The 27,601-nt window shown below is 42.0% G+C and overlaps 2 protein-coding genes across 2 annotated transcripts; one reads left to right on the top strand and one right to left on the bottom strand.

Moving 5' to 3' along the window:
• Nucleotides 1-274: 274 nt before the first annotated feature.
• Nucleotides 275-21,191, bottom strand: tbc1d2b (TBC1 domain family, member 2B). The gene is made up of 13 exons (XM_080436784.1): nt 20,760-21,191; nt 19,239-19,389; nt 16,676-16,850; nt 14,535-14,698; nt 13,563-13,822; nt 10,674-11,114; nt 10,335-10,445; nt 9,693-9,892; nt 6,782-7,276; nt 6,391-6,508; nt 4,931-5,116; nt 3,596-3,717; nt 275-3,025 (listed from the first exon to the last, which is right to left on the bottom strand). Exons 1-13 carry the CDS (start codon nt 21,123-21,125, stop codon nt 2,830-2,832), a joined length of 2,985 nt encoding a protein of 994 aa, XP_080292910.1. The 5' UTR covers nt 21,126-21,191; the 3' UTR covers nt 275-2,829.
• A 1,841-nt stretch (nt 21,192-23,032) lies between these two features.
• LOC308092483 (SH2 domain-containing protein 7-like) lies at nt 23,033-27,601 on the top strand. Its single transcript, XM_080438403.1, has 7 exons — nt 23,033-23,594; nt 23,714-23,856; nt 24,413-24,573; nt 24,776-24,865; nt 24,980-25,145; nt 25,302-25,460; nt 25,758-27,601. The coding sequence occupies exons 1-7, from the start codon at nt 23,552-23,554 to the stop codon at nt 26,418-26,420; spliced, it is 1,425 nt and encodes a 474-aa protein (XP_080294529.1). The 5' UTR covers nt 23,033-23,551; the 3' UTR covers nt 26,421-27,601.

The raw sequence follows: 27,601 nt of genomic DNA, 5'->3' as shown, positions 1-27,601 counted from the left end.
TCCTAATGGGTTCCTAAAGCCAAATCAAATGAGTTCAGATCTGAGCCAAGTCTCCTGAGGCGGCGTGTCTGAAGCCTGTCCTGGACAGGAGTCTCCAGACGTAAAAACAGATGATGGGGGAAAAACCTCAGTAGTAAGTGAGCCCTCCAACCCCTTCGGCATGACTGATGCAATGATAAAATCAATACGAGTATTGTTTACTGTTGTGGTGGTGCTCCTTTTCTGTGGTCATTCTGTGTCTTTATTCTGCTACTGAATTTCACAATGAACTCTGTCATCCAAAACATTATTTATTGGATCCGTTTTATAAAAAAAAAAGACAGAAAATAAAGGAAGGCTGAAAAAAAATTCTGAGAAAAACATTGAATTCAACACCATGTGGTATTTTTAAACAATCAACGATACCGATTAACATCAACAGTGATATTCAATAGATTTAAGAGAACAAAATGAAAGTGCCCTGGTATATTTTATAAGGTCTTTGTGCCACTACACTTGTGCAACATGTTGGTGCGAAGAATAAAAGATGGGGGTTTCAAGCTAGCTTATTTGATACAAAGAAATAAAATAAACGATGCTATGATAAACATATGATCAATGCATCACATGAAATAACTGTCAGCATGCAAAATAACAAGCTTACAATGAAAGTTACATAATGAAGCAGGAGTAAAGTATGAAGATGTACAGCACAACAGTTTTCTCTTTGACCAAAGGAGTAATGCAGAAACCTGTTTGCAAAGTAACAGTAACTTACAGCATGCCAAGCATAAAGGTTGTTCTTTAATAAGAGACCTGCTCTCAAAATAACGCAATTAAAACCCAATTTGTAGAAGACACTTTTTTCTTCATTAAATCACTACATCATTGTATAGTAACCATGACATTATGTCTGATTAGATAGAAACATGACAGCTAGTTGTCCAGCAATTAAAAAAGGAAAGGAAAATCCTACAGCAAAGAATAGCATGGGGAATAAAAATCCATTTTCAATGGGAGTTACGTAATAGTGCTTTAAATTATAGAATGGCACAAATGTTGACTTCAGGCAGATGTGGCCGGGGGGGGGGGGGGGGGGTGGTACAGTTGTCCACCAGTTTATTAGATATCTACAGTATGATTAACTTCACAAATGTCACTGTAAACAGGTAATGTCGAACCTACAGTATATAATTAGATAGCTAACAGCTAACTACTGTAGCTACAGTAGTTAGCTGTATTCCACAAGTATCTGGATGACTCCTGTGTAGGGCAGCGTTCTTCCACTCTGAAACTGGGACCCTAAGTGATGCTGGTCTTCTATCCTACCAGTAAGTTAATTGCATTCTAGCCATCTATAATCAGGGACCCTGGGTGCCACGTGGATACAAGTCAACTCCCAGTATATGATAGAAAGCCTAGAGTACTGGGGATTCAGCAATGACAAGGGTTGCAGAACAGAGAATGAACACTGCTACACATGCTTATGAAATTCCCTCATGTACTTCCCTCATCTATTCCAAATCACATTTCTGTTTTCAGACAGCAACCATGCCGGCAAGTCAAGTTTTTAAGTTTAGATTATTTGCCGTTTGATCTGAAACTCAGTTACAGTAAGATCAACATTAAAAACCGTACATTGTGTGGAAAGGTCCCTGTGTACTACTGTAAACATCACGACTGGCTGAAAAAAATGTTATACTGCCACTCTGAGGCGAACAACCGCATCTACATACAGTATAAAATGTGAAATAAGACAACAAAAAAGGAAGGTTCAAGCAATAGTGTAGATTGGGTGCATAAAATGGCAGTGAGAGTATACAGCTGAAATGGGTGTGTGTGTGTGTGTGTGTGTGTGTGTGTGTGTGTGTGTGTGTGTGTGTGTGTGTGTGTGTGTGGTATTTTTAAAACACTGAACATCAAAAACCCTAACAAAAGCAATGAGTGCCTTCATAACCATAGAAAAGAGAATCACGTTACAGACAAAAGCTGTAATCTGAGACAGTGGGAATATTTGAGAGCACATGGCAGAACATCCACCATAACACATATGCCAGAATAATTAGAACAGTAAAGTCAGGTACCGATACACACAGAATATAGAGAGATTATGTACTTATGTATTATATAAGTGATTATGATGTGGTAAGATTTTGCTCTCAAACCTGCCTTACTCCATATAATACGTTTTTGTGTTTGGTGTTCTCAGCCACCATCCAGGGGTATTTAGTGGCCATAGTAGGCCTAATTGTTTCAATTGGAAACCTTCAAAAATACCTACATTTCAGCAAGAGTGATTCAAGTGCATCAATAGACACTGCACAGCATTGTGCACAGAGTAGGAATGCAGAGGAGAAATATGCACAGTATTACAGGTAAACAATTTTGATAAAAGAACACAATGTAAGGCCTTACAACTAAAAGCTACACAGCAAAAAAAGAAAGAAAAACAATCATAAAGAATATGAAAGAGTGAATAATTATGAACATGTACCATCATGTCCAGTATAGAGTTGTAAAAATATAAAACACTGATTCAGAATGTGGCATGGGACACTTACTGTATGGCTGTCACATCAACAAGCGAACACAATGTCGCTCGATGAAAGACAAGCACGCTAGCATGCAGCACTTAAGACATCTTTAAAACGATGGCAGGAATACTGATAGGAAGGAATTTAGCTTGTAAGGTTTTGGTACTTAGAAGCCATACTGTACATATGGGTGATTGTTCCAGCGCAGCGCGGACGTAATTGCCCCCCAAATCCAGCACTGCATGAAAACTGCAGCAACCGGAGCCAATCACTGGTCTAGGGATGTTTGACCCTCATGCTGGAGACCCACCAGGGTTTAGTTATCCTCCTCATCATCGCTGACAAAGATCCTACCCTCCTGAGAGGTCTCTCTCTCCCTGATGAAGGTCTGCCGGATGGCCTCCAGCTCGGTCAGCTCCAGGCGGACCTTCTCCAGGTGGAAAGCCCGTCGGTTCTGGATCTGCCTCATGGGAAATGGATTCATATCCCCAAAGGCGATGCTCATCAGCTTCCTGTAAAGGGGAGGTAGAGATCCAGCCCCGTTAGCTTATAGCTGCTGACAAGGCTAAGCATTGTCGGGGGGGGAAACCTAAAGGTTTAGAAACTGAGGTTTAGACAAATAATATATAAACTAAACCCCATGGCCCCTTCCTACCTGAAAGCCCCGACATACTGCCCACACACCCCTATTTTTCAGGCAGTTCCCTCCTGAAAGCCCCCCCCCCCCATCGTAAGCTCCCACACCACCCCAGCCCACTCTCCCAAGATATAACCACCAACCTATTTCATACTTAATCATACGACATTGTACGAAAATCTTGGAAAATTGTGGAAAGTATTCACATTACATATCCAAAATAGGGACGCTAGGTTGAAAGCGGTTAATAATAATAAATAAACTTTATTTCTTCAAGGCTTTTCAAAACAAGGTTACAAATTGCTTTATAGAAACAGGATAAAAATTACAGCGACATAACAAAAAGGCATGCTGTCCTTATACTGGAAATACGACCTCAATCCATAGGGAACACTTATAAAAGGTTATGTTACACCAAAGTTCCGGGTTGGCTGCAGTGGTTTACCTTGAGTCCAGGATTGTGCGTGTGAAGTATCGAAGGTACTTGAAAATGGAGGTGGAATCTTCTAACTTCAAAAACTCCTCCTCTTTGTACTTGAACAGAGCGAGGGCGAAGCGGAATATGATCTGCGAAGAAAGCGGTGTCACAGCATGTCACGAGAAAGCAATGTGTGAAATCGAATCCCACTGAAACGTAACACTATTTCAGAGGACTGATACCTACTCTATAGAACCATTACCGTAGCAATGAAATGCACCTGGGAATGCAAACCCTTACCCTCCCAATGCTAGCCTAAATCTAGCGAGCTTAGTTTTTTCGTCACGAGATATTAATGAGGGAAGCGAAATTTGGGCACTGGCTTGGCCAGGCTAGTGAACCCTGCCTGCATCAGTATCTCTTGTTCTATAGCTTTCCATCCCTGAAATATGACTGATTATGTAATTTTGATCTTGACCTTTGCATCCCAAAAAGTTTCTCATCTCTTCAGGGCAGTCTACAGATTATTGGCAACATGTTTCACGAACACCAGCCTGTCCATTCTCTAGTTATTTTGCTCACAGGCAGACACACAGACGGCAGCGCTCACAACACCCTGCCACCATGCATGCATCACTGTGAGCACTGAGCAGCATAATGACATTTACTGTCAGATGGTATAACATAGCCAAACATAGTCTTTAATGCCCCTTTGTGACTATTAGGCCTTAGTACACAGCATTCTTGCTTTAAAAGTACTGAAATCATTTAGCCTACAATTGTGAATATAACCATAGTGATATATAACAATCTGGACTATTATGCAATAGGAAATTTGCACTGATTCATACTGTAATCTGCCTATTTGTTTTAATACTCTATGTGTGGAATGTGTGTGGGAAGTCACAATGTCTATTAGTTCATTAGCTCAAGTGGGCTAACAAACACAGAGCCATGCCTGGACTGGCTGAGTAAACAGTTATTGTTTCATTCAGACCCCATGCATTTCCACGGAAACAGTTAACGCTCACAAAAAGGTTGTCACTTTGAGAGTGAATTGCATCCTAATATGAATAAATTCTGTTTACATGTTTTATTTAGTTGATAGCTGTGATGCTGCGGAACTCTGCGCAAGGGCTTTTTTCCTGACCGCTTCACTGTCGTGCCAATAATGACAGTAAAGCACACGCTCTCATGTAATATTGCTTAATTAACAAACTAGGTTCTAGGTCATGTGTGTCTGGCACCCACTGAAGCTCTGCTTATGATTTGAAGGTAGTTGAAAGAGGCCCCTCGGGGCGTCTTTGAGTTCATGCACACATCCCTGATCAGTAGTAGTTAGTTATATTGGCCTAGTCTTACCTTGGGCCCCTCGTACAGGAAGGCGTCCCAGATCTTGAAAAGGATGTCACTGACCACACTGTCCACAAACACCACCAGGAACCAGTTGAAGGTGATCAGTGAGAAGTCCACCTTGTACTGCTCAAAGTGGGCATGGAGCCGGGGCAACTTCTCACTCATCAGGTCTTTGAACACACGCTGGTCGACCTGCACAGATACAGGAGTGGGAATGGGGTTAAAAAAGAGCCATGTTTCTAAATGAGTAAGGGTGCATGCATATGAGCTGGGCTCTCTTGCTGATGCGGCAGCATGATACCATGAGGCAAAGTATACACACTAGAGGGCAGCAGAGAGCTACTACAATACAACGATAGCCACTTGGTGATCTCTATAAAAACAAAAAAAAACATTTTAGGCAAGAAATTGGCCATGCAGCTGATCAATCAGTCTATAAATAAACTGAATCTCTGCGTGTGTGTGTGTGTGTGTGTGTGTGTGTCTCTGTCTTGTGCATAATTCTAGCACTGTTTGACCCATTTAGTTACAACTTGCCATGTGTATCGCTGAGAAAATTTTGATCGGAACAGTGGTTGACTAGAACCAGAAATCCTAATATCTCTCTCTGTATCTGTCTGTCTGTGGCCCTTTTATTATACCCATGTATGGAGATCCCTAATGTCGCCAATATGCCCTCCAAGGACTATGATAATAATGGGTACTGCTGACAACGGGTACAATGGGTACCCTGACAACGGATGGGTATTGCATAAGCGGGGGGGGGGCATGCGTTCCCAACGGGCATCGCCCTAGTATATTCATTAATTTCACATTTACACAACAGAATTTACAGCTAGTTTAGGAGAGTCTGTCATTTTAACAATTCCCTGCTGTCCAAGGACATGTACGTTTATTGCCTGAACAGACTGCAAACCAGCCAGGGCATTACATCACAGTTAAAAACTGTTTTGTTTTCGCAGCACAACACATAGGGGGCTTCATTTTACTGAGCTTAAAGGGATAGTTCACCCCCAAAATGACGTTTTTTTCTATGGATTACTCACCCCATGGAGACTTGAATTCATGGATTTATTTTTAGTTTTTGTCGCATTTCTAAACCCAATAATTTGATTTCAATAATTTGACAGCAGCGTTTCCGGTAGGAGACACAAAGAGTCTCCTTTGTGTCTCCTACCGGAACAGCTGCCGGTCATCAAATTATTGGGTTATGAATGTGACAAAAAATTTAAAATATCCATGAATTCAAGTCTCCATGCGGTGAGTAATCGATAGAAAAAAAAAGTAAATTTGGGGGTGAACTATCCCTTTAACCACACTAAAGCATTCCTTCTCTAGTGAGTCATCAGCAGCAGGTCCTGTCACAGGGATATGACCTCATTAACAGATGCACTCTGGGGCAGCAGCATGCCACGGTATTTCTCCATACAGTCAAGAATAAAACCTCTAGTCTGGACATGGTTTACCTGGGAGCCCAGCAGTGTCTTAGTATAATAGTCCCTTGGCATGAAGACCTCTACGATGGCTATGAGGCACCAGAAAGCCTCCTCTTGGTCCAGATATAGCAGAGCAATGGCTGCCAGCCTGACAGAACGGACAGAAATAAACCTCACTGCAACACTGTATACTGTAAGTACACATAAAACAATTGACAAAAATGTGCAAAAGATTTCTTTTTTTTTTCGAAAATAGCAGTTACAGTTTGTTGTAGCTTGGCTAGTTGTCATATAATAAAGTATATAGGGCTTACATGGTTAAGAATTTTACTAGACAGTGGACACACATGTTTACATTAAAATGTAAGCACAACCCACCGAAATGCACCATCAACCAGATCCACTCTACTCCACACAGTACCTGTTGAGTCCTTGGCAGTAGCCGATGTCGGGATTCTTCCACGAGAAAGCCATCAGCACGTTCCTGAGCTTCTGGATGCCATCTGCACTGGGGGAGGCGTAATGCTTGTTGTTGGGCAACGTGCGCAGCAAGTCCAGCTCGATCTGCTTGGAGGCCGGGTTTGCCTTGTCCCGAGCCATGGTCAGCAAGGTCTCGTAGTAGTCCGCCGGCTTCTGGTCGCGGAACTTCCTGACGTGGAAGTTGACGCACCAGTGCCACACCTTGGATCGGTGCACGTGCGGCACGCCGCTGCGCATCAGGGCCTTCAGCTCTGGGGAGCGCACAAGGTCCCTGTTCATGGTGCTGGCCAGGTAGTTCTCCCATTTCACCCCCACGGACACCTCCTGGTCCGTCAGGGACAGGGATTTGAGCTCCAAGGCTCTCACCCTGGACACCAGCTTCTCCTCCTCCTCCTCCTCCTCGTCGACCGTCTTGAAGCCGCAAATGTCATACTCGCTGACGCATGGAGGGGGAGAAAGAGACGGTCAGAGATCGCCGACAATATTGACACTGCACTGCATCAAATTACATGGCGTGCTGTGCGCTTATACATTCATACATCAATTCCGACTTGGCCGATTGTGTTCCTATAGACACTCGGCCAAGTCGGATGCACCAGGTTAGACAGGTACTTTACCCCGGCCTGCACCACCCAACCGCAAATTATTATCATTCTACTAATTCTTCTGTGGACAAAATATGCTGAAGAACTGCATCAAAGCTGCACTCCCAACTATGAATTCTTACCGAAAACTTAACAAGAACGTGTTCTGATGCATGTATAGAAGTGGTTTAGAAATACTAGAAAATCAACATGCATTGTTCAGAAAGATAAATCAATCTGTGTGTGTGAGAACGTGCCATTTAGCGGCTGGAAATCAGTACAGAGCCAGGTACTAGGTTGCAACCAGACGGTGTATTTATTCACCAGAAAATACATACATGAACATGGACATCACAGTAGCTCTTCACCCTCAACAGACATCTCCTCAACTGTGCAAGTGACAGCATTGTATGCTCAACTGAGCTAATGAGCCAGCTTGGACTACCACTATAAGGGGTGTTCTAACTCAGAGCATAACATAAATAAACATACAATACATAAATAAACACACCATAAATACTTAAATACCCTTAACCCCCCCCACAAGTATATTAAAACTGACTGAACTACAAAATACTCTTTCCCCTCTACTACAACCATAAGCAACTCTAAAACACATCACAACCCCCTCTACCATTCTGACTTGGTCCAGCCCAATTACACTGGCAAACAGAACAGCCCACTTTGGTACATGTTAAGCTTTCAATCATTACTCAGCATTACCCATATTGCACCTCTCACACATTCCACTTAGTCTCTATTGCACTCATATTACACCAATTGCACTTGCCAGATATCACCAAACATGTTGTCTCCATAGGTGGACTAGTTAGCTGAGTGGCCAGCTCAGCTGGACAGGACACAACTCAAATGTTAAGTTAAATGTAATCAACAATAAAATGACTGCATTCCTTTCTGTGCAAACTACAATGTCCAAATTACACCGTGCAAATACTAAAGTGATAGTAACAGAGGTCCTCTCTGTTACAGTGTGGAAAATGTAAGGCTTTGAAACATTTGAGCAGTTTGGTTTTTATCGGTCCCACCTAGATACTGTTACACGTTTCTTCCACTTTTTTCCGTTAAATAGTGTTAGGTTACAACCAAGGGGTAAACCCCCGGCGTTGGAATTGAAGCTCTCTTCTGGGTTCTCTTACAGCATGCAGTTTCTATTAATGGCCCAGCAGATGTCGCCATTTCACCTTATACCGGTCGCAATACAATATACTCTAATACAGTGTCTATCAACCTTTTTTGTGCCAAGGCACACCTGGCATAGCCAAAAAATCCCAGGGCACACCTAGATATACGGTATATATAATTATATATATATATACGGTATATCTATATACACACACTAGGGGTGTGCCGATTTTCACATTTCACGAAACGATACGATATTGGGCACACAACTTCGATACGATTTCGATACGATACGCACTTTTTTATCATGAAAATATATGGGGGAGAAAAAAAGCAAATGCAAACAAATATTTCTGTTTTTGCATTATTCAGACATGCAAACTTGTAGCTTTTCAGCTTCCACTAGCCGTTTTGAATCCAAATAGGGCAATAGTGTGACACCTGACCCGAAATTATTGTTTAAAAAAAAAATATATATATATATATATATATATATTTTTTTTTCAAAATGATTTTTTTTCAAACCTCCTTCAAACGGCGCGGCACACCTCAGCAGTAGCCCCGGCCCAAAATTGGGACGTTTGCCAGGGTTGATATACACTGCTCTAATAGTAGTGAACAAGGTTTTGGGCGGACTTTACACTTGATTGTATTACCTTAGTAAAAAATGTCAAACACTATGTTTTCAATCGCTAGTTTAAAGTCTTTTTTAAATCATCATGATATGCGTTTAGTAAATGATCCATCCATCTTCAATGGATGGATCATTTACTAAACGCATATCATGATGATTTTGATGTATGTTTCTACTGGTTCTACCGAGTGAAGACACGCCCTCGCTGCGGTTGCAGCCAATAGCAGTCGTTTCCGGTAGCATTTCGGGTACCGGAAATTCAAAAATGCTGCATTTCAATTCACCAAAAAAGTGGCTTCAAAACGGTGTGTAGAAACCAATGGGGCTCGCTGTGTCCATATTTGTTTTTACAGTCTATGATTACAACATGTTATAAACATCAAATGGAATTGTGCATTATCGTACAACTAAAACTAAAATGATCAGTATCGGCTGATACTTGTCCAAGTATATTCTTATCATAGAAACATTTTTGCACAGCTAGTCCATACCTGACAGTGTGAGGTTTAAAGATAGGGTGGCCCTCTTGTTGGTCGGTAAGGTCCACCTGTAGGGCGTCCTCCAACAGTCTGGATATGACCTCCCGGGCGGGACTCTGCTCCGATGACGAGCACACTGGAGTCTTCACCTCTTGGAGCAGCACCAGGTACTTGCTTTCGATCTGACACATCTTAGCCTCCAGGGCCGTGCACTGGAGAAAAGACATGAAGGGGGAAAGGAAAGTGAAACTAACGAAAACAAAAACAAAATAATGTAGCTTTCTACTCCTTTTTCTGAGTTCCAGCTGAGATGATTTTAGAGGGCACCAGCTTAGTTTAACAATGTACTTCCCCATAATGCTACAATGTTTCTATTCATTAAACTACCCCATTGTAATGGAGTTCCCCTTTTCTACTTTGTACATATAGTGTTCTATATTTGTTGATGATATGTATTTTGGTGTTATTTGCATGCTATGTTGATGAATTGAATTACATTACATAGGACCACAATGGAAACAAGTTCCCAGGACTTTTTGTGTGTTATCCTTTTAGTCCAAATGTCTGACTGTACCTTGTGCTGTTTACATTTCTGTCAAATAAAGCATTCAATCAATCAAAAAAATGCAAACTGCAGGAGAGCGGAGATACTACCTTGGCTTCCAGAGCTTTCTCTCTGCTCTCCGAGTTCCTCCGTAACACTGTCAGCTCCAGGATCTCTTTGTTCAGAAACTTGTTCTGGGATTTATAGCCCTGAAGGCTGTCCTGAAATGGAAGAGACAAGCAAAACCGTGGTAAATTATAAATATTGTAATTGACAAGACGTCAAAAGGATATATGATTGTTGTATGGTGGCTAATGCTGGCTAATTAAAATTCAACAACTACAGCTTCCATCTTCATTCTCACTTCCAGATGTCTTCAACTATCTACTGCACCAACTGCTAGTTTCATCAAGTATAAATGCAGTCGAATCGACTTCCGTCTACCATACCTTGAGGTTGTTCAGCTCCTGCAGCTCCTTGCCTAACGTTGGCGAGTTGCATTCATTGGGCTGGCTGCTGTTCTCAAAGCCCTCCTGGGCCTCCTGGGACATTTTGATGATGGCGTCGTCCTTGGCTTGGATGGTCTCCATCAGCATGCCCAGCTGTTCGTTCATCTCCCCTACCTTGACCTTCAGGCCTTTCAGTTCCTGCTGCAGGCTGTCCTTCTCCAAGGCGAGGCGCTCCATGTGGCCACACAGGGCCTGAATCTGTCCATCTCGTTCCCGGAGCGCGGCCTCCGGCTGGAGGACTTCCTCCTGGATCGATGCCGGGGCCGAGGTCTGGCCCGGAGCCGGGCTCGAGTCTTGGGCCGGTGTCCAGGCTGCCCGACTCAGTGGCTGTCTCTCAGTCTGGGAAGTCCTGAGGGTCTGCTGCAGAAGTCTGACCAGCTCCTGGTAGAGCACAGAAAACACCTTTCGTCAAGACGAAGACAATAACAACAGGGTCCAGACAGGTTCATGCTTCGCTTTTAAGCCATTCGTTGGGAGAAGAATTGCAAAAAAGGAGTCATGTTTTTCATCCTCACAGAGTAATTTCATCAGTAAAAACTAGGTCCCTGACATAACAAGCTTCAAAGTAATAATCTGCCCCAGACAAAACCACTTCTCTTAGATGTATGAATTCCATGTCATGGATCTCTCTAATGGTGTGTTCACATACAAAGCAAACATTTCTCATGTCACAATAACACAAAGTAATCTGTCTGGAGTGAACAGACCATATAAACGTTTCACGCCATAGCTCTGCAGGAGGCTAGCCGTCTATAAGACAGTGCATGTGCGTGTGGGTGTCCATAGCTAATCTCACAAACTGCTGAACGATCAGTGCCAAATTATGTGTGAACACTCCCAGTAGGTCAAAGTACCTCCATAATTTTGTAATACACTTTCATAATGGAAGACAATAGGGCTTGGATCGGGCTGAAACCTTGCCCAAATTTTATTCAGATATGTCATAGACAATTGACATCATCGATGATCGATATCACAGGCTGGCCAAAATGAAGTCTGAGATCCAAGTAGAAGCTACGCCGTTCACGATCCCGAGATCCACGCGATTTACATTACAAGGGCATATAAAAGGAAGGAAGACCTTAGTTAACTTCATAGTGAGTAACCATTAAATACACCAAGTAGATGACAGGAGTCCCAAAATAAAATATACCACAAGGCTTACTCCTCATACCAAATCTTTCCACTCTCTGAGCTCTAGTTTATGATTCATCGAGTCATCAGAAGAGCAGGCATCGGCCCACTATTTAAAGGTGGTGTAAGTTATTTTTATTATTATAAAACAAAAGCAAAAATGTAAACGTCTATATTTCGATGGTAATCATTGCTATAGACCTAGTATAGAGTGTTTGTACAGTAACAGGGGTGTCCCTGTCTCTCCAGATCTTTAGTAAATAGAAGATATATTTTCAGGTCAGGGTACCAATTTGATCCCATATTAGGAGAGAGAAACCCACAAAGATAATTAATCAGCTTCGGCTTGATAGTTTTCCCGTTCTCATTTTGTATGCTCTTTTTTATTTCATCACTTCCAATTTCACTTGTTTATCCTGCATCCTGTATGAGTTCTCTCTCCTGATTGGATAAAATTGGTATCATGACCGTAAAAAGTATTTTCTGTTTACAGAGCTGGAGAGATTTGGTTTGTTCAGTAATAGAGATCCTGTTACTGAACAAACACTATAGAGCTATTTAACACTTAACAAAGAAATATCACTTACACCACTTAATCAGCTCCCTCCATTCCATTGCTACTTTTAGTAATTAGAAAAACTAATCATAATGTAATCAGGGAACTGTTTCAATCATTGACACATTTGACATATTAACAAATACTTTTCTTTGGTATAGAATAGAGCTTACTGTTTGACAGTGGCGTTACGGCTGAAATTCTAGCTTTTATCTAATTGTAGAGAGCCATACTGACTGACATTTTCAGTGCTGTGTGTGTCCACTGCATAATCTTATCACAGCTAGATAATAAACGATCACATATTATGTTTATGTCCACGTTATCTGACTGACATTATCAAAGACTACTATGGTTTAGGGTCCATACTGTCTTGTGGATATCGCAGAGTGAGAGAAGATATTTAAAGAAACTGGTGTTACGCAGAGCTGACAATCTTAGTGAGCTACAGTACATGACAAAACTTCATTTGAATGTGACCTTCTGTTAACCACAGCTACTCAAACGGAGCATGTATACTAACATTTCTTCGGGCCAGCTTTCTATGACAACAGATTCTGTGCATGCATGTGCTCCTGTCTCTATCTCCGAACAGACACAAAACAAGAACAGAGAGTAAGCTTTAAGTTGTAATTGACACAGCTGCCATTGTCGTTGAGAGAACTGCTGTTCCCTTATTTCTGTCCTTTCAGCATGACTACGATCATGACTAATCACTTGCCGTCTTCCTGGTTATTAGTGAGGAGTCAGAATTACAGCAAATATGCTCAGTCGGGATTCGAAAGACCTCCATCTCCGGTCTGTATAGACTAAATGGAGAGCTAAACATACGGCAAAGCTGATTTACGCTTCGGCGACTAAAAAAGACGTGTCGCAGTGATGTGTCGACACTACGATGTAAGATTTTGTGAAAAGTCAAACACACTTGTGGCGGGAAAATCTTTCCAGAGTACAACGTTGAAATGTTTATATCAAACATTTTCACATAAGTTTCACCAAACCTCAGAATATAACTGAAAAGAAAACCCCTAAAAAGAAAAACTCAACACACTTTAAATTGTAGGCAGACAAAGACAGAGATAAAGACAGGTATAGAGGGGAGTCAGGGGACACAGAGAAAGAGAGAGAGAGACATGCACCTTCTGGCTGAGCAGGTCCTCTCGAAGTTTGGCCTGCTCCTGGTGCATGCGGTTCAGTTCTTCCTGTTGACCCTGAAGCCGGAGCTGCATCTCCACCGGTCTGCTGCCGTTGAGCTCCACCGGTGAGCTCTCGGCACTGCGTGTCTCCACCACCACTCCACGGGCCGACTTCCCAGAGCCCATCATGTCTCGCAGCAAGGGCCTCCTGTGTCGTGATGAATTGCGTCCGAAGTCAAAGGTGAACGCTGACCCGATCGAGTCTGAAAACACAAGCAGAATAGAACTTGCCACACAAGCGGTTCCTTGGCTTCCTGTATCCAACCCTTCCTGAATCAATCACTTTGCCATGGCTACGTTTTTTTTATGGTATGAGTGTGGAAATATGTATGTTTTCAGGAGGCTGTGTGTGTGTGTGTGTGTGTGTGTGTGTGTGTGTGTGTGTGTGTGTGTGTGTGTGTGTGTGTGTGTGTGTGTGTGATTCTTTACCCATATATGGAGATACAATAGGTGAGTCATACATGACATAAAAAATAAAAGTATTCTGATAACGGGTACCGCACTAAGTACTTTAAGTAGTGGTTACTGACATTGTAGTACTCTCTGACAATAGACTGTACTACTAATATTTAATTTATCACAACCTTTTCACTTACAGTATACACAACCTCATTTTGAAATGCTGCATACAAGTTGCACTTCTTGTTGTTTACTGTACATATACTTTTGTATTCTGTTTGTTTTGTTACTGCTGTATGTATCTGCTGCTGTGTATTGTACACATATTGAGAGTCAATGACCACCAGAGTTGAATTCATATACCGTATGTGTGAAAGCATATATGGCCAATAAAGCCTGATTTGTTTGTTTGAAATATATTTTCTATCTTTGCTATGGGAGTCATGCTAAGTGGGGTAAAGGTCAGTTGTGTTCATGTCTGACCAGTGCGGGTGGGGTGGAAGGGAGTGGACATACGTCTGTGCGTGGTGCTGTGCGTGGTGTCTGGGTGAGGTTTCGGTTCAGGGATGTCCTTGGGCGGAGGGTCCACGAGCTCCCACTCTTCTGAGGCGCTGTTGGTGTAAAACACACTGCGCCTGTTCTCGCCTCCGCGGCCGGGCCGCAGATGAGACATGGAATTCCTGACAGAGGGAAGACAGGAATTAAGTCAGTAACTTGAAAAGCTGGACTTGAAAACACGGAAAAACAGGAATGTGGAAGGTAACGGCAGGTACTGTCAAGAGACACAAACTGCTTCACCAGAGGAATGTGAGGTCAAAATGGCAGGAAACCCTGATAAGCTGTTAACTTTGTAACTCAGCAGTATATCAGTATATCATATCAGCAGCAATGCACGCTGCCATTGTTCGAGTTCTCCACCAGCAATTCACATGAACCAAGCCTGTCACATTGCCATGCAGTAGCTAACTATGAAGCCGTAGAGTCTGCTACTCTAAATAGGGATCTGCGTTTGTCTGACTCTAGATCAGAGTTTGTTGGAGTGTGACTTATGAAAAAGACTATAGATGAGATGTTAGCACAATATAATTGTGCTACTGTTCTGAATCACTGTACTGAACAGATAGTTATTAGTCAATATGAGGATGAAATGAATGCTCCACCATGCAACACTGATACATTTCTGATCTTGTGAACCTCAGCTTATTACAGAAACAGCCATCAGTCAGAAGGCCAGTGTGTGTGTAGCTGGCTGCTCTGCCATTTTGCCACTTCCTTGCAGCTATAGCTACTCAGCACAATTGTAAACTAGCTGTGCACCCATAACCCATAACAAACTAAAATGTGTCAATTTAAATCGCAATGACATTTTGGTAGAGGTTTGGGTTGTGTAGTTACGTTGTCGTGATGTAACTAATCCAATTGGAGAGAGATCTTGCTTTCTGTACCATTCAGAAGCATTCTGCAAATATACTGAATAATATCACAAAGCAGGTTTTTGAATTATCCATTTCTAATCAACAGTGCAGTGGAGCAAGAATAGTTACATCATAACGAGGTAACTACACAAGCCAAACCTCTACCAAAGTGTCATTGCGCTTTAACAGCTATAACGGTTGATGATAGATTCTTAGATATATCCCCTTGTGTTATTTGGCAACGCAGATGGTTTCATCATATTGCACTGCAGTACAATCAAGTGGAGAGATCTGACAAGCTTTTAGAGAACCTTTCTTTCCATTGCATAGCGGTTACAATAGCTGCAATACTTTTTGCATTTTGTCTTCTATTAGATACAGCAGATGTGTTTAGCACATACACACAACAGTCTTCATAATTTAGCAACATGCTAAATACTGTATGTCTCATTTAAAATCTTCACTTTAATGCAGTCCATCTCTTGAGGGACTAAAAACAGTCATTGGGTTCAAGTGTGCCTTTGTGCTACAATAAGACAAAAGGGAGACAGGAGTGGGAGCACCCAACAGACCAGCACAGATTGTAGTTAAACTTACTCTGAAGATTTTATTCCATTCTCTGTTCTGTTGAGACTTTACGCTGAACATCAACCTGAAAGTGTATCTCCGTCTTTAGCCCATTCAATCCGGGAACGCATCTGTGTCATTTTAGATTTATTTGGGCTATTCAAAAATAGCAGATATACAAGCTCATATGAGCTTGTAGATCTGCTATTTATTTTGGAAAAATCGTGATTTTTTTTTCTAACTCAAATCTTTGCTTCTGGGGGATTCTACAAATGTCTTCTAAATCCTAACAGTTTTTTGTTTTTTTACTTCTGTTGCTAGGCCTATGTCAGTGGTTCTCAAACTCTTCATGTCAAGGACCCCCAAAATTATATGTATTTGGCCGTGGACCTCCATCTCAAAATATGTTGTTCCAGGGACCCCCCAGAAGCAAAGATTTGAGTTACAAATGTTTGCTTAAAAAATATATATATTCAAAGATTTGCACACATTTTCAAGATTTCAAAAATAGCAGATCTACAAGCTTGTATATCTGCTATTTTTGAATAGCCAAAGTATAGAATAATGGTTTAAAGTGGTTACAGATGCTTTCCCGGTTTTAATGGGTTAATAACTGTGGCGCTACTCTCTACGTCAGATCTCCATCTAGTATATCATTCACTCTCTTGGGCTCACCTGAGTTCCGAGCCCCAGTTTTTCAGGGAGAAGTTGAGAGGGTTGTTGTTCAGGCCAGAGGGCCCTCTGGTCGACTGTATGCCCACCATTCCACAGCCGTCTGATTCCATCTCCATGGCAAAGTCACTGCGGACCTTCTCCATGTTCTCGCATGGCTTCTCAAAGAGAAATGCATCTAAAAATTCAATATGGAGAGACGGGCACTGTTAAAGACACAGGGGAAGGGGGAAAGTGCTCTCTACCAGGCTTGCCTGGAATTTACATTATGAGGAAACATCATTGTTCAGTACGTTGAGGCACGCAACCATGACTGAAGTCTAAAACTAGGAAATAGAAATGCAGTTGTCCCATGTGTAATTTCTGGAGTATCAGTTCTAATGTCTATCAGTCAATCAGTATGCAACCCATTACACACTGGTAATGTGTTACTGGGCTGTGTCTGTCTGTTGGTTCCTGAGCAGCTCTCCAGACAACACTGGGCTATTATTGAGGTCAGTGGACTAATTTTACATCTTCTGAATGGTAAAAAGTGAGTCAGGGAACATGTGTGGGAAACACGTTGGTCGGTGCCAAGCAGCTTTTACTGCATCCAGCATGGTGTCACCACACAAGATGAAGCCATGTGCCGTTGACTCACTTTTCATTTTACGCCGAAATTCAAAGACAGAGCTGATTTTGATTGTACGACCTACGGTTCAAGATTTATAGGCCAAAATGTGAAGGGCCCTGTTATAGCGCCACCATGAGGTTCTTCCGTGACCTACTGGGAGTGTGTGTGCAAAGTTTCACACCGATCTGTCCAACGGTGCTGCAGATTGGCTGTTCACAGACTGACTTAAACACACAAACATACACACAGACTGACGGACGGACAGGGGCGAAAATATAGTCTCCGGCCTTTGGTCCGGCCTGGCGGAGACAACATTGGTGATCCTGACTTGCAGCAAATAATTATTTTTATCTTAGCAACTTTTATTTCGATTGTTTCTTGCGCATTTATTTATATTCTTACTATAATATTATTATTTCATAATTTTAGCTCATTTTATATATTTCTTGTTATCAACCCTCCGTTTTCATTATGTATACATGTTTATTATATTGTTTGTCATCGAGTGGCAAAGCCGGTAATTTTCTCCAGAAAGGATTTAGCCTTTATCCACATGGGAAATGAACCACACTGTCACTGACCACACCGGATTTTCTACCACCCTTGGATGACCTGCTAATGAATACTGAAAGATTCACACAGTGAAAACTCCAATTAAGGAGCTGTTGACTCCACTTCAAAAAGGCTGACACAAAATGTCCAGCCCTTCTCTCTCCTCCCATGCATTTCATCAGAGCTTTCTGGGAAGGGTCAAAGGGCTGTCAAATCTGCAAGAGTATCTGACAAAAACAAAGAAAGAAAACAAGTAGCTGAGTAAGACGCAAGTCTTTGGCAATGGGCCTATCTTTGATAATACATTCATTAAATACAATTCCGTAAGGAAAACTAAAAAGAAGGCAAAACACATCATCATATTGAGAGCAATTGCCAGTGTAATCCTTTACTTTTGATTGGATTTTGGTCCCATATTTGCCCAAACCTAATTAAGATGGAATATTGCTATGCATAATGACTAATAGCTCTAATGTTTAAACTCAATATTGCGGCATCAAAATAGTCCCTTTATCTGCAATGTACTTTGCTGTGTATTTTGTGTAAATACAGATCCTTGGTCAAACATGGGTTTGTTTACCTACAGCAGTGGTGTGAATGGGTCCAGCTGCGGTGTACACATGAGCAGCATGCCATGCATGTGCTTGTACTTGTAGAAACATGAGGAAAATCCTACAAAGTAGAGGCATTTCATCGGTCATCCTTTTCAAAATCCTATTTTATGGTACAAGCTTTGTGCAAAGGGGGTTGGTTAAGTTCAAGCCAAGGGTTAAAGGGATCTTTGCAGTATTTACGTAAATCCTATTGTTCTATTGCAGGGAGGACGTGTGAAAATTGGACACAAACACTCCCCAGTGTGTTCTGTGTGTCGAGAGCTCTCTCTCTCTCTGTGCTGTAGTGTAAACTCTCCGCCAGCCTACTTGAAGTGACTGCGGGCCATGTTCCAGCACAACCTATCAGTGCACATGCATCAGAAAGTGTTGTGAGATTCTCACATGTATATTATTAGAGGTGTGAATCTTCATTGGCCTTACAATTCGATTCTATGATGCCTCTCAATTTTCTATATTTTTACCAGTTAATACAAGCAGTCAAATATTTATGGAGGCGGATACAGTTTGTGCAGAGTTAGTGATGGTCAGTGGTAAGAGTGAAATTAAGCTTAGGGGTTGGAGGATTATGCATTGGGAATCTATGGATGGTGCTCACAGGTATTAATACAAATGTGTGTATGGGAGTGTATGTGAGTGTATGTGAGTGCATGTGAGTGCATGTGAGTGCGTGTGAGTGCGTGTGCGTGCGTGCGTGCGTGCGTGCGTGCGCGCGCGTGCGTGCGTGCGTGCGTGCGTGCGTGCGTGCGTGCGTGCGTGCGTGCGTGCGTGCGTGTGTCCTTTGCTCTACCGTTGTCTTTGGCCACCAGGCCAGTGGGGGAGTATAACAGGGTAGGAGAGCTCCAACTGTCCCTCTGTCCAGCACCCCGTGTGTTGCTGTAGTCCCAACGTCTCTGCTGCAGCTGCTGGAGCCAATAATGCATCTCCCGTCTGTTGGCAGCCTTCAAACACATACATGTACACACACACACACACACACAGATTGTGTAAAGCAGCAGTTCTCAAAGTGGGGTCCGGGGACCCCCAGGGGTCCTTGAGGGAGTTCCAGGGGGTCCCCAGCTAAATGATGGATAGTTAGGAACCAAATGGACCCTTATGGGTCTGTAACTCTGAGAGTGTACAAATTAATTTTTGTACACTCTCAGAGTTAAAATAACATTGATTTTACAATAGAAATTGGGGTCCCAGAGATAGAAATGCCACTTAAAAGGGGTCCGTAGCCTAATAATGCATGTCAAACTGGGGGTCCTTCAAATTCAAATGGTTGAGAATCACTGCTAGAGCCGTAAAAATCTTATGGGGTCCCTGGCATATCTTTTCAAATGGGGGTCCGCAGGCTAATAAGTGTCAATTTGGGGTGAAAAGGTTTGAGAAACACTGGTATAAAGGCTAATCATCCAACATACCAATGACAGAGATATTTTGGTTATCATCAGAGACACCTATTAGATTGCCATTACTGCAGTAACATCAGGCCTTGTATGATGACGAGCCATGACATAACTGGCAACATGTCACAAGGACTTGAGATAGTGTTTCAAAAGTGCCACTCTGGCTTCCTGGTGGGTCAGGTCCTTCAGTTCACAGATCTGTCATGTGAATCAAAACAGATGCTACTTTCATTCTCGGTTCCAGCCCTGGGCCAAATAGGCTGTCAAAATATGAACCCTTCCTTCATACCATCTGTTATTCTGTTCACTTGACGGACAGTTTCGAAACAATAGTCTACTTTAGAAACAAGTCTGGGTTAATAAGCGAAACTAGAGGTGGGGGTGTAGAAACCAGTCCTGCACCTGTCCTCACCTGACAGTCTTAGCCATAGCAGTTAAGGCACTGAGGACATAACTGTAACTCATGACATCCAGGGAAACTCACTGAACCGAACTGAATGATCTCAGACCTAAACTTTCATTCATTGTGGACTGGGAATGCTTAAAACAGACAGTTGTCCCTCTGTAGTATAATAAGAATGATCTGCAATATAATGTCTCTGTTGACATACTGTATGACAACACAGAGAAAATGTGTATCAGTTCATGAACTTCATGTGAACATTAACATTAACTGATACATTGTAACATGGTATATATATCTGCCCGTTATTAAAAGTCAGAACGCAGTTTTTATCAACAAAACAACCTCGTGACAAAGCAGGGACTTTAAGAAATGGGTGTGACTGTCTGCCAACTCTAACAATGAGGCAAAAAAGTGACAAGTGACATCCAACCAAATAAGGCAAGGGCCGTATTTGCAGAGCAGTGATCAGCCAATGAATCCTGTACTGAAAGGGTGTTTTGATTTTTATACTAACCTTAAGAATAAATTCCTTCCCCGAGGTGCGGATCTCGAACTGTCCCTCCTCTCCCTCCACGTCGTAGCTGAAGCATGCATCTCCTATCTCGATGTGTCCCAGTGGCAGGGCGTCCTGAGGGGTCTTGAAGTAATACAAGTAACATTTCCTCGGATCGTACACGAACCATCTGGGTTTGTAGCCCCTCAGAGGCCCCTTGCTCGCAAGTTTGTTCAAGAAGCCGCATAGTTTCGGGGGCTGCTGCTGGTCCCTGGCTGGTCCCTCCGCTTCGGCCACATCCACCACGGACTTGTTGTCGGAGGCCTCGATCCGCGAGGCTGAGGGGGAATTCGCTTGGTCGCAGCCATCCTCCTCGTCTCCATGCATCTTTCTCCTCGAACTTTCTTCTTCTTGCAGCAGCACGGCGGATGACTACTTCTGTTTCCATCCGCATGACCGGGTTGTTTCTTGGACACAGGGGATTGTGGTATTAGTAGTTCTACTACAGATAAGAGAACTACAATTACCGCAGGTACAGTGTCTGCAGCCAGATGGCGGTATAGTGACAAAAGCCATTCAGATGCAGTCACAGCTCTTTGTCAGGTTTGTTGTGGTGGTGGTGGTCATAGATATATATCTATGGTGGTGGTGGTTGTTGTTGTTGTATTTTTTTAAAGGAAACATTTAGCTCTCAGTCTAGATCGAACTACAGTAGGCTGAGTGCTGTTTTGAGGCTCAAAGTTTTTGAGACCATAATTATTTTTTAAATATTAGTTTTGTTTTTACTAGTCTACTGTTTTATGCCATAGAAAAAAATATTCTGTTGGAATTTCTCAATGATTAAAATAAAATAGAAATATAGAAATATTGTCATATTAAAGAAGAACATTCTTCTAGTTTGCTGTAGCTACCTACCTACTGACACACTCACACCAGACATGTAGGCTAAGGTCATGGTATTCAGATGACGCACCAAGGAAAGGTTAATCTATGTAGGCTACAGTATACATACTACTTATTCTTTTTTTTACACCAGTATCTTTAGGTCTGCATAATTTATTGCCATAATGTGCTACCCTGGTTTTCCACATTGGTATAAAAAAATTATAAAATTCTCAATTTGACAATAATGCCTAAATGTAACTGAGAATGCTGTTCTATACTAGCTGCCATGCAAAGCCCTAAGCCTAAGTGCACCTGTCCAGCAAAATGGGTTATTATAGGTATATTGATATTACACTTTCATGATGGTTGATTTGACTCTGAGACAAATACAATTATTTATGAATATGTTGACCAAAAATTCAGTTACTGTTCGTAGGCTTTGAAGGCACTAAGGCAGTATAGACTACCTATAGGAAGGTGGAAATGACTGGTTCTCCTTTCCTTCTTATCATGTTGCAACACCAACAGTTGACATTTTTCCAATGTCAACCGACGCGTAACCTTTCTGATATTGTAGTCAGGCTCTTTGTTGTTTTTGTTTGTGTGTGTGCATGCGTGTCTGTGTTTGTGTGGATGACACCCTGCTACAGTATTGCAGTGTTCTGTGTTGCATTGGTGAATTGGAATGTGGTTGCACTCTGTTTTAATGACGTCACACGCACGTCGCTTAACACCTACACTACAGGTCACACAATGGACAATTGATATGCATCTAGGTTCATTCCTATGTTAATCCTATGTTAAGGTTCAAGGTTCAACTTTATTGTCAACAATACCAATTACAAGTAAAAGGCATGTGAAATTCATTGTGCGCTAAAAACCAACACAGCAGCTACAGTCTCAGGAATTATGTATGTATGTATGTATGTATGTATGTATGTATGTATGTATGTATGTATGTATGTATGTATGTATGTATGTATGTATGTATGTATGTATGTATGTATGTATGTATGTACAGTATGTATGTTTGTATGTATGTATGTATGTACACACAGTATATTTAGTTTTTTTAATGTATTTATTTTTTTCACTCATTACATTTGTGAAAATATTGAAACATTTCTAGAAGCACACTTGAGTCATAAACAAAGCTTTACACAGAGGCAAAGATGATGTTAAAATAATGTTGTCATTTTAGGTGACAGAATAGTAATGGGTATATTGGTAGCCCATACCGTAGCGGATTAGTGAAACTAAAATCAACCTTACTGTACACCAATGACACATATACTCTGATGTAGGCTTCATAGTCTGTCTCCCCCACAGGAGGGTCCACAGCAGAAACTAAGCCTACTCATCACAGTGAGGGAAACTGACTCTACCATGATGGATACAGTATGAGTTAATCATTGCACATCACAGGCTTAAAAACATGGCTTTACTGTATGTGGAAATAATTATTTAAACAAATGTTGTTGTTGTTTCACAGCAAAACCAGGTCATATTTACCATCTATCTCAATAGAAAGGATATTCCCAAATATTTCCGGATTGTACACATTCGTTACCCCAAAGTCAAAGAGAAAAACAAAACAGTTGCCAACAAGCATTGTATTTCCCATTAGGTATTCAGTCTGTGCGCAAACCTACCCCTGTTGCCAGGCAGTGATCTAAACATTAACGGAAACCGCATGTTTCTGTACTTTCCATTTCTCTTCAGGAAACTTGCATGGTGAAAGCCCTTTCTCATATGCAAATGAACTGTATGAATTGTGTGAACTTTACTGTTACAGTGAGCCACCACTTTCCAGGTTCGTGGAAATAAGGGTGCAGTTCTATAAATTTCACTCCCTCAGAGTGCTCTTCTTCAGTTTTCACCATAGACAGAGGTCACAAGATAAGAGAATCATTATAACGGTTGTTGAAATGACACTAGGCTCAAGTCACACATTGTTAACCTCATCAACAGGTATGTGCCTAATCTTAGCGGACTGTATCTATAAATTATATATTATACATTGTATTATTTGCCAATACAGTCTATCCTAAAGGTTTTTAAAAGGTTTTTTTTCCTTGTTGATTTGGTAGAGAACAGAAGAACGTGGGGTGTACTGTTCAGACAACTGAAGCCTAGATCCGATCAGAGCTGCAACATTTTAGTGAAAAGGCCAATGGAGAAGAAACACCCTAAGGCTCACCGCTTCAGGACTTGTCTCATGTTTCGACTTAAGGTAAAGGATACTCTTCAACACCAACTTTACAAAATCCTTCACTCATCATCACAGTACCAGGCAAGGAGAATGCCAAGAAAACAAGCATGACTATAACAGCAGTATTGTCAACAGTTTGTGGAGCCACAAAATCCATTCATTTTCATGGGTTTTGAATTTAGTAGGCTACTGGTGAAAACATATGACATTTTCCCAGGGTTATAGATTTGTAAAAACATTTTGTTTCACCACAAGCGAAAATAAGTGATCTACAAGCTCCCAACGCATCACGATGCAAGCTTGTAGATCTGATATTATGCAGTTTTTTAATGTAATTTTAAGAACTTTCAACTTGACAACTGAAAAGACCAGAATTTTGCCCAAAATAGGGATACCAGGGCTGATGTGGTTAACATATCTTTTTTTTAAATTAAATTGCTAAATTGTGATATTGTCAAAAATTCTATATTTCCCAAAAGTAAATGCATGTATTAATAAAATAGCTGTGGAACGATACCCAGTCAGTATAGATGTCTCGATCAGCTGTACCGACCTCTGTCCTGTTGTGTTTGTTCAGGACCGGTTGGAGCAGAAGAAGGCGCCTGTGGAGCCTCTGTCAGAGGGGATAGAGGGGACGCTCAGGGAACTAGCACTGAAGTGGTTCACAGAGACCCAAGCCCCACTCATTCTTCTCAACGGCTTGTTCCCCGCTTGGTTCCAAGGCTTCATCGCCAGAAAGTAAGATCATATGAATATCTATCTGGAAACAATAAAACTATAAACAATAGAACATAATAGGCTATTTGTGTAAAATGCATCTTCTGAAATGAATTTGCTTTAATCCAATCCTTAAAAGAGGAAATTAATGTTTTGGGAGATAATAGTAGCATTAGAAGTGTGGGGTTCAATGTGTCAAAGCTTATGGCTGTCCATCTTGCAGGGATGCTGAGGAAGCCCTACAAGACAAACAGCTGGGCTGTTTCCTGATCCGTCTCAGTGACAGGGCTATTGGCTACATACTCTCCTACAAGTGAGTACCTGATTTACCTGTAGAACAGCCTGTTATGACATGGGGCATTTAAGAACGCCTGATGTAGTCATGGGCTTCAAATACTGTAATGTAAAAACCTCTCGTCTCTTTCAGAGGCAGGGACCGGTGTCGACACTTTGTGATAAACCAAAGCAAAGAGGGACGGTTCATAGTCTCTGGGGACACAGAAGGGCACAACAATCTTTCCGACTTGATAGAACACTACAAGATGAGCCCCATCCAGCCGTTTGGAGAGTATTTGACATCTTCATGTTTTGAGGTAAGGACTAGATCACTCACATTATGTTGTGACGCATACAGCAAAATCTAAATTTAAATTTTCTATATTTTAAAACACAATTCTTTGCTGTCTGGGGATGAATGTGGTGTTTAAGGTTGCACCTCTTACCGGTGTATTTTTTTTGTTTATATCTAGGCAATCAATGGAGACCTGTATGACATAATCCAAGTCAGGCCTAAAGAGAAGCCTGTAGTCAGTGTCAGGGCTGTGAAGAACATTTGGAACGGCAACAACAGCAACAGAACCACACAGCAGCCCACCACAGTGCCACCAAAGAGCAACAGAACACCAGGGGTGAGTAACCTAGAACCAATCAACTGTGACTCTGGAGTTTGAAAAAACATACAAAGGCACTCTTTTTCGTATACAATAGCATTCCTATGAGGATATTCTAAAAAAGGATTAATTCTGCCTGATACACATGTGTGTCAACAGCATGTTTGCCTTCATTAGAGTGATTCATCGCACTCTGATGAAGGTGAACTAAGACTCTTACATATATCTTCAGTATCAGTGATATTCTCAAATTAAAATGTGTGTTATAATCCTATTCTCCAAAGCTCAGTTTTACAATCCAACTTGTGTCAACAGGTGGTACGACCTTTGCCTAGGTGTAGCGGGCCCTTCAAGAACAGCACCCTGGATGACGAGAGCTCTGCCCAGGGCAATGTTTTGTACGCCCATCTGAAGAAGCACAAACCCAGGGGAAAGCCCGTAGCCCAACCCCTCTGTCTGGGGAGCTCACACGGGGGTTCACCAGGGAGAACAACAACCCAGACATGTCAAAGGGAGAACCAGAGCAGGGTCAGACCCGCCGTAGGTTCAGACACTGTGTATTCCGAACTCACACTGCTGGACATCAGGGGAAGTTCTATGCCGCATCTGGACAATAACACAAATAAACGCTACAGGCCGAGTGCAGCCTCACCTACCCCACCAAGACTCTCTCCCGACCCTCCGAGACATAACGCTCGCCGTCCCCAGCTACAGGAACAAAGGCCCACAGGCAGCCACAGCCTGGAGTACCTGCGTGATGAATCCCCTGTCTACTGCCTGGCTGGCACACCTGGCCACCAACTCAAAGCCAATGGCAGTGGATCATTCATATTCCAGCAGGACAGTGAGCCCATGTATGCTGAGGTCCCCAGTGAAGTGACTCTCAACCGCCTCTTCCTTGACAACACATATGAGCAGATTCCAGAGCATGGGTTCAGAGGGGCAACGGCCCAGTTTAAACCCAACAACCGTCATTAACATTTTATGTAAATGGACAATTCTTTTATCATTTCACGGAGATTGTTCTTCGCTGGACGACCAGACGAAGTGGCTATTTGTCTATTCACTGTAGTAAACAATTTAGATGACACTATCATATAGTCTAATCTGTTAAATTGTATGTTTTGGGTGCTCGGGTCGCGCAGGGGTCAAGTACCTGCCCACTACTGCAGAGTCTAGGGTTCAAACCACTGCGGTGCATCCGGCTTGCCAAGCGTACAACAGTTCAGGCGTGGGGAGGGTGATCTTTGTCAACGCACGTACTCCTACGGGCTGGGGCAGTGCCTGTCAGCGGGGTATGTTGGAACTGGAGGAGTAGGACGGAGGCGCTATGTCCTCCCGGGTGAGCCAGTAGGGTATGGCAGCGGGGGCAAGCAGTGGGAGGAATTAATTGGCATAACATACTAAATTGGGAGAAAAAAGTGATAGAAACAATTGGCTATATATACACATAGCTATAATATACTAAAATGATTTGTATATTTTGCATCTAAGCTTAAATTGTGCTTTTTATCCATTTAAACTAAGAATATGCTCACTGTATTTATCTATATCTGTATTTATTTTATTTTTGTATTTTAACTCCTGAAAATGAAAATACAACTGAGATTCCTTCTTATTTGTGCTGGACACTGACTGTGCCAATATCATAAATCTATTAAACACAATACATTGAATACCTTAATTGGATAATAAAATAAACCATATAGGCCGACGTTTTAACGTTTGAATGGAAACCCAAATGTTAGACAAAGAGGCAGACAGTCAGATACACGCAGGTCAGGAGAGTTCAGGCAGAGAGCTCCCTCACTGGCTCTAGTTTTCACCAGCTGTAACTGCCAGGCTGGGCAGTAAATCCTGCGGGAGATAATGCTATCAGTCAGCATCCCCCAATGACATAGAAACCCCTGAAGCACAGGGAATGTCCGGGTATACCACCGCTAAATTGAACAGATGAAGAGGAGAAATACATGCATTCTGCAGTTGATCCTTCATGTTAGAAGAATTCTCACACAACAAGCCTTTTTGTTTTCTTCAGTCTAATAAATACGGTGCATGCTACATTTTCACTGTGACCGTCTTGTAAAACCTGCATCAGTAATCTGATAATAATAATGAAAGATGGAAGCAATTTATGCTTACACTAAATTCTGAATTCA

The sequence above is a fragment of the Gymnoscopelus braueri genome (assembly GCF_963280865.1).
Source record: "Gymnoscopelus braueri genome assembly, chromosome: 9".
Lineage (NCBI taxonomy): Eukaryota > Metazoa > Chordata > Actinopteri > Myctophiformes > Myctophidae > Gymnoscopelus > Gymnoscopelus braueri.
Note: the sequence above shows the minus strand (reverse complement) of the source record. Positions and strands in the feature narration are given on the sequence as shown.

Excerpts from the sequence above, each read along its gene's own strand:
- tbc1d2b (XM_080436784.1), bottom strand. The coding sequence starts at position 21,125 with ATGCATGGAGACGAGGAGGATGGCTGCGACCAAGCGAATTCCCCCTCA. Across the intron at positions 19,390-20,759 it reads GGAAGGAATTTATTCTTAAG|GCTGCCAACAGACGGGAGAT; the intron begins GTTAGTATAAAA and ends ATGTGTTTGAAG. Across the intron at positions 11,115-13,562 it reads AGGACCTGCTCAGCCAGAAG|GAGCTGGTCAGACTTCTGCA; the intron begins GTGCATGTCTCT and ends GTGCTCTACCAG.
- LOC308092483 (XM_080438403.1), top strand. The coding sequence starts at position 23,552 with ATGACACTAGGCTCAAGTCACACATTGTTAACCTCATCAACAG. Across the intron at positions 24,574-24,775 it reads CAAGGCTTCATCGCCAGAAA|GGATGCTGAGGAAGCCCTAC; the intron begins GTAAGATCATAT and ends TCCATCTTGCAG. Across the intron at positions 25,461-25,757 it reads AGAGCAACAGAACACCAGGG|GTGGTACGACCTTTGCCTAG; the intron begins GTGAGTAACCTA and ends TTGTGTCAACAG.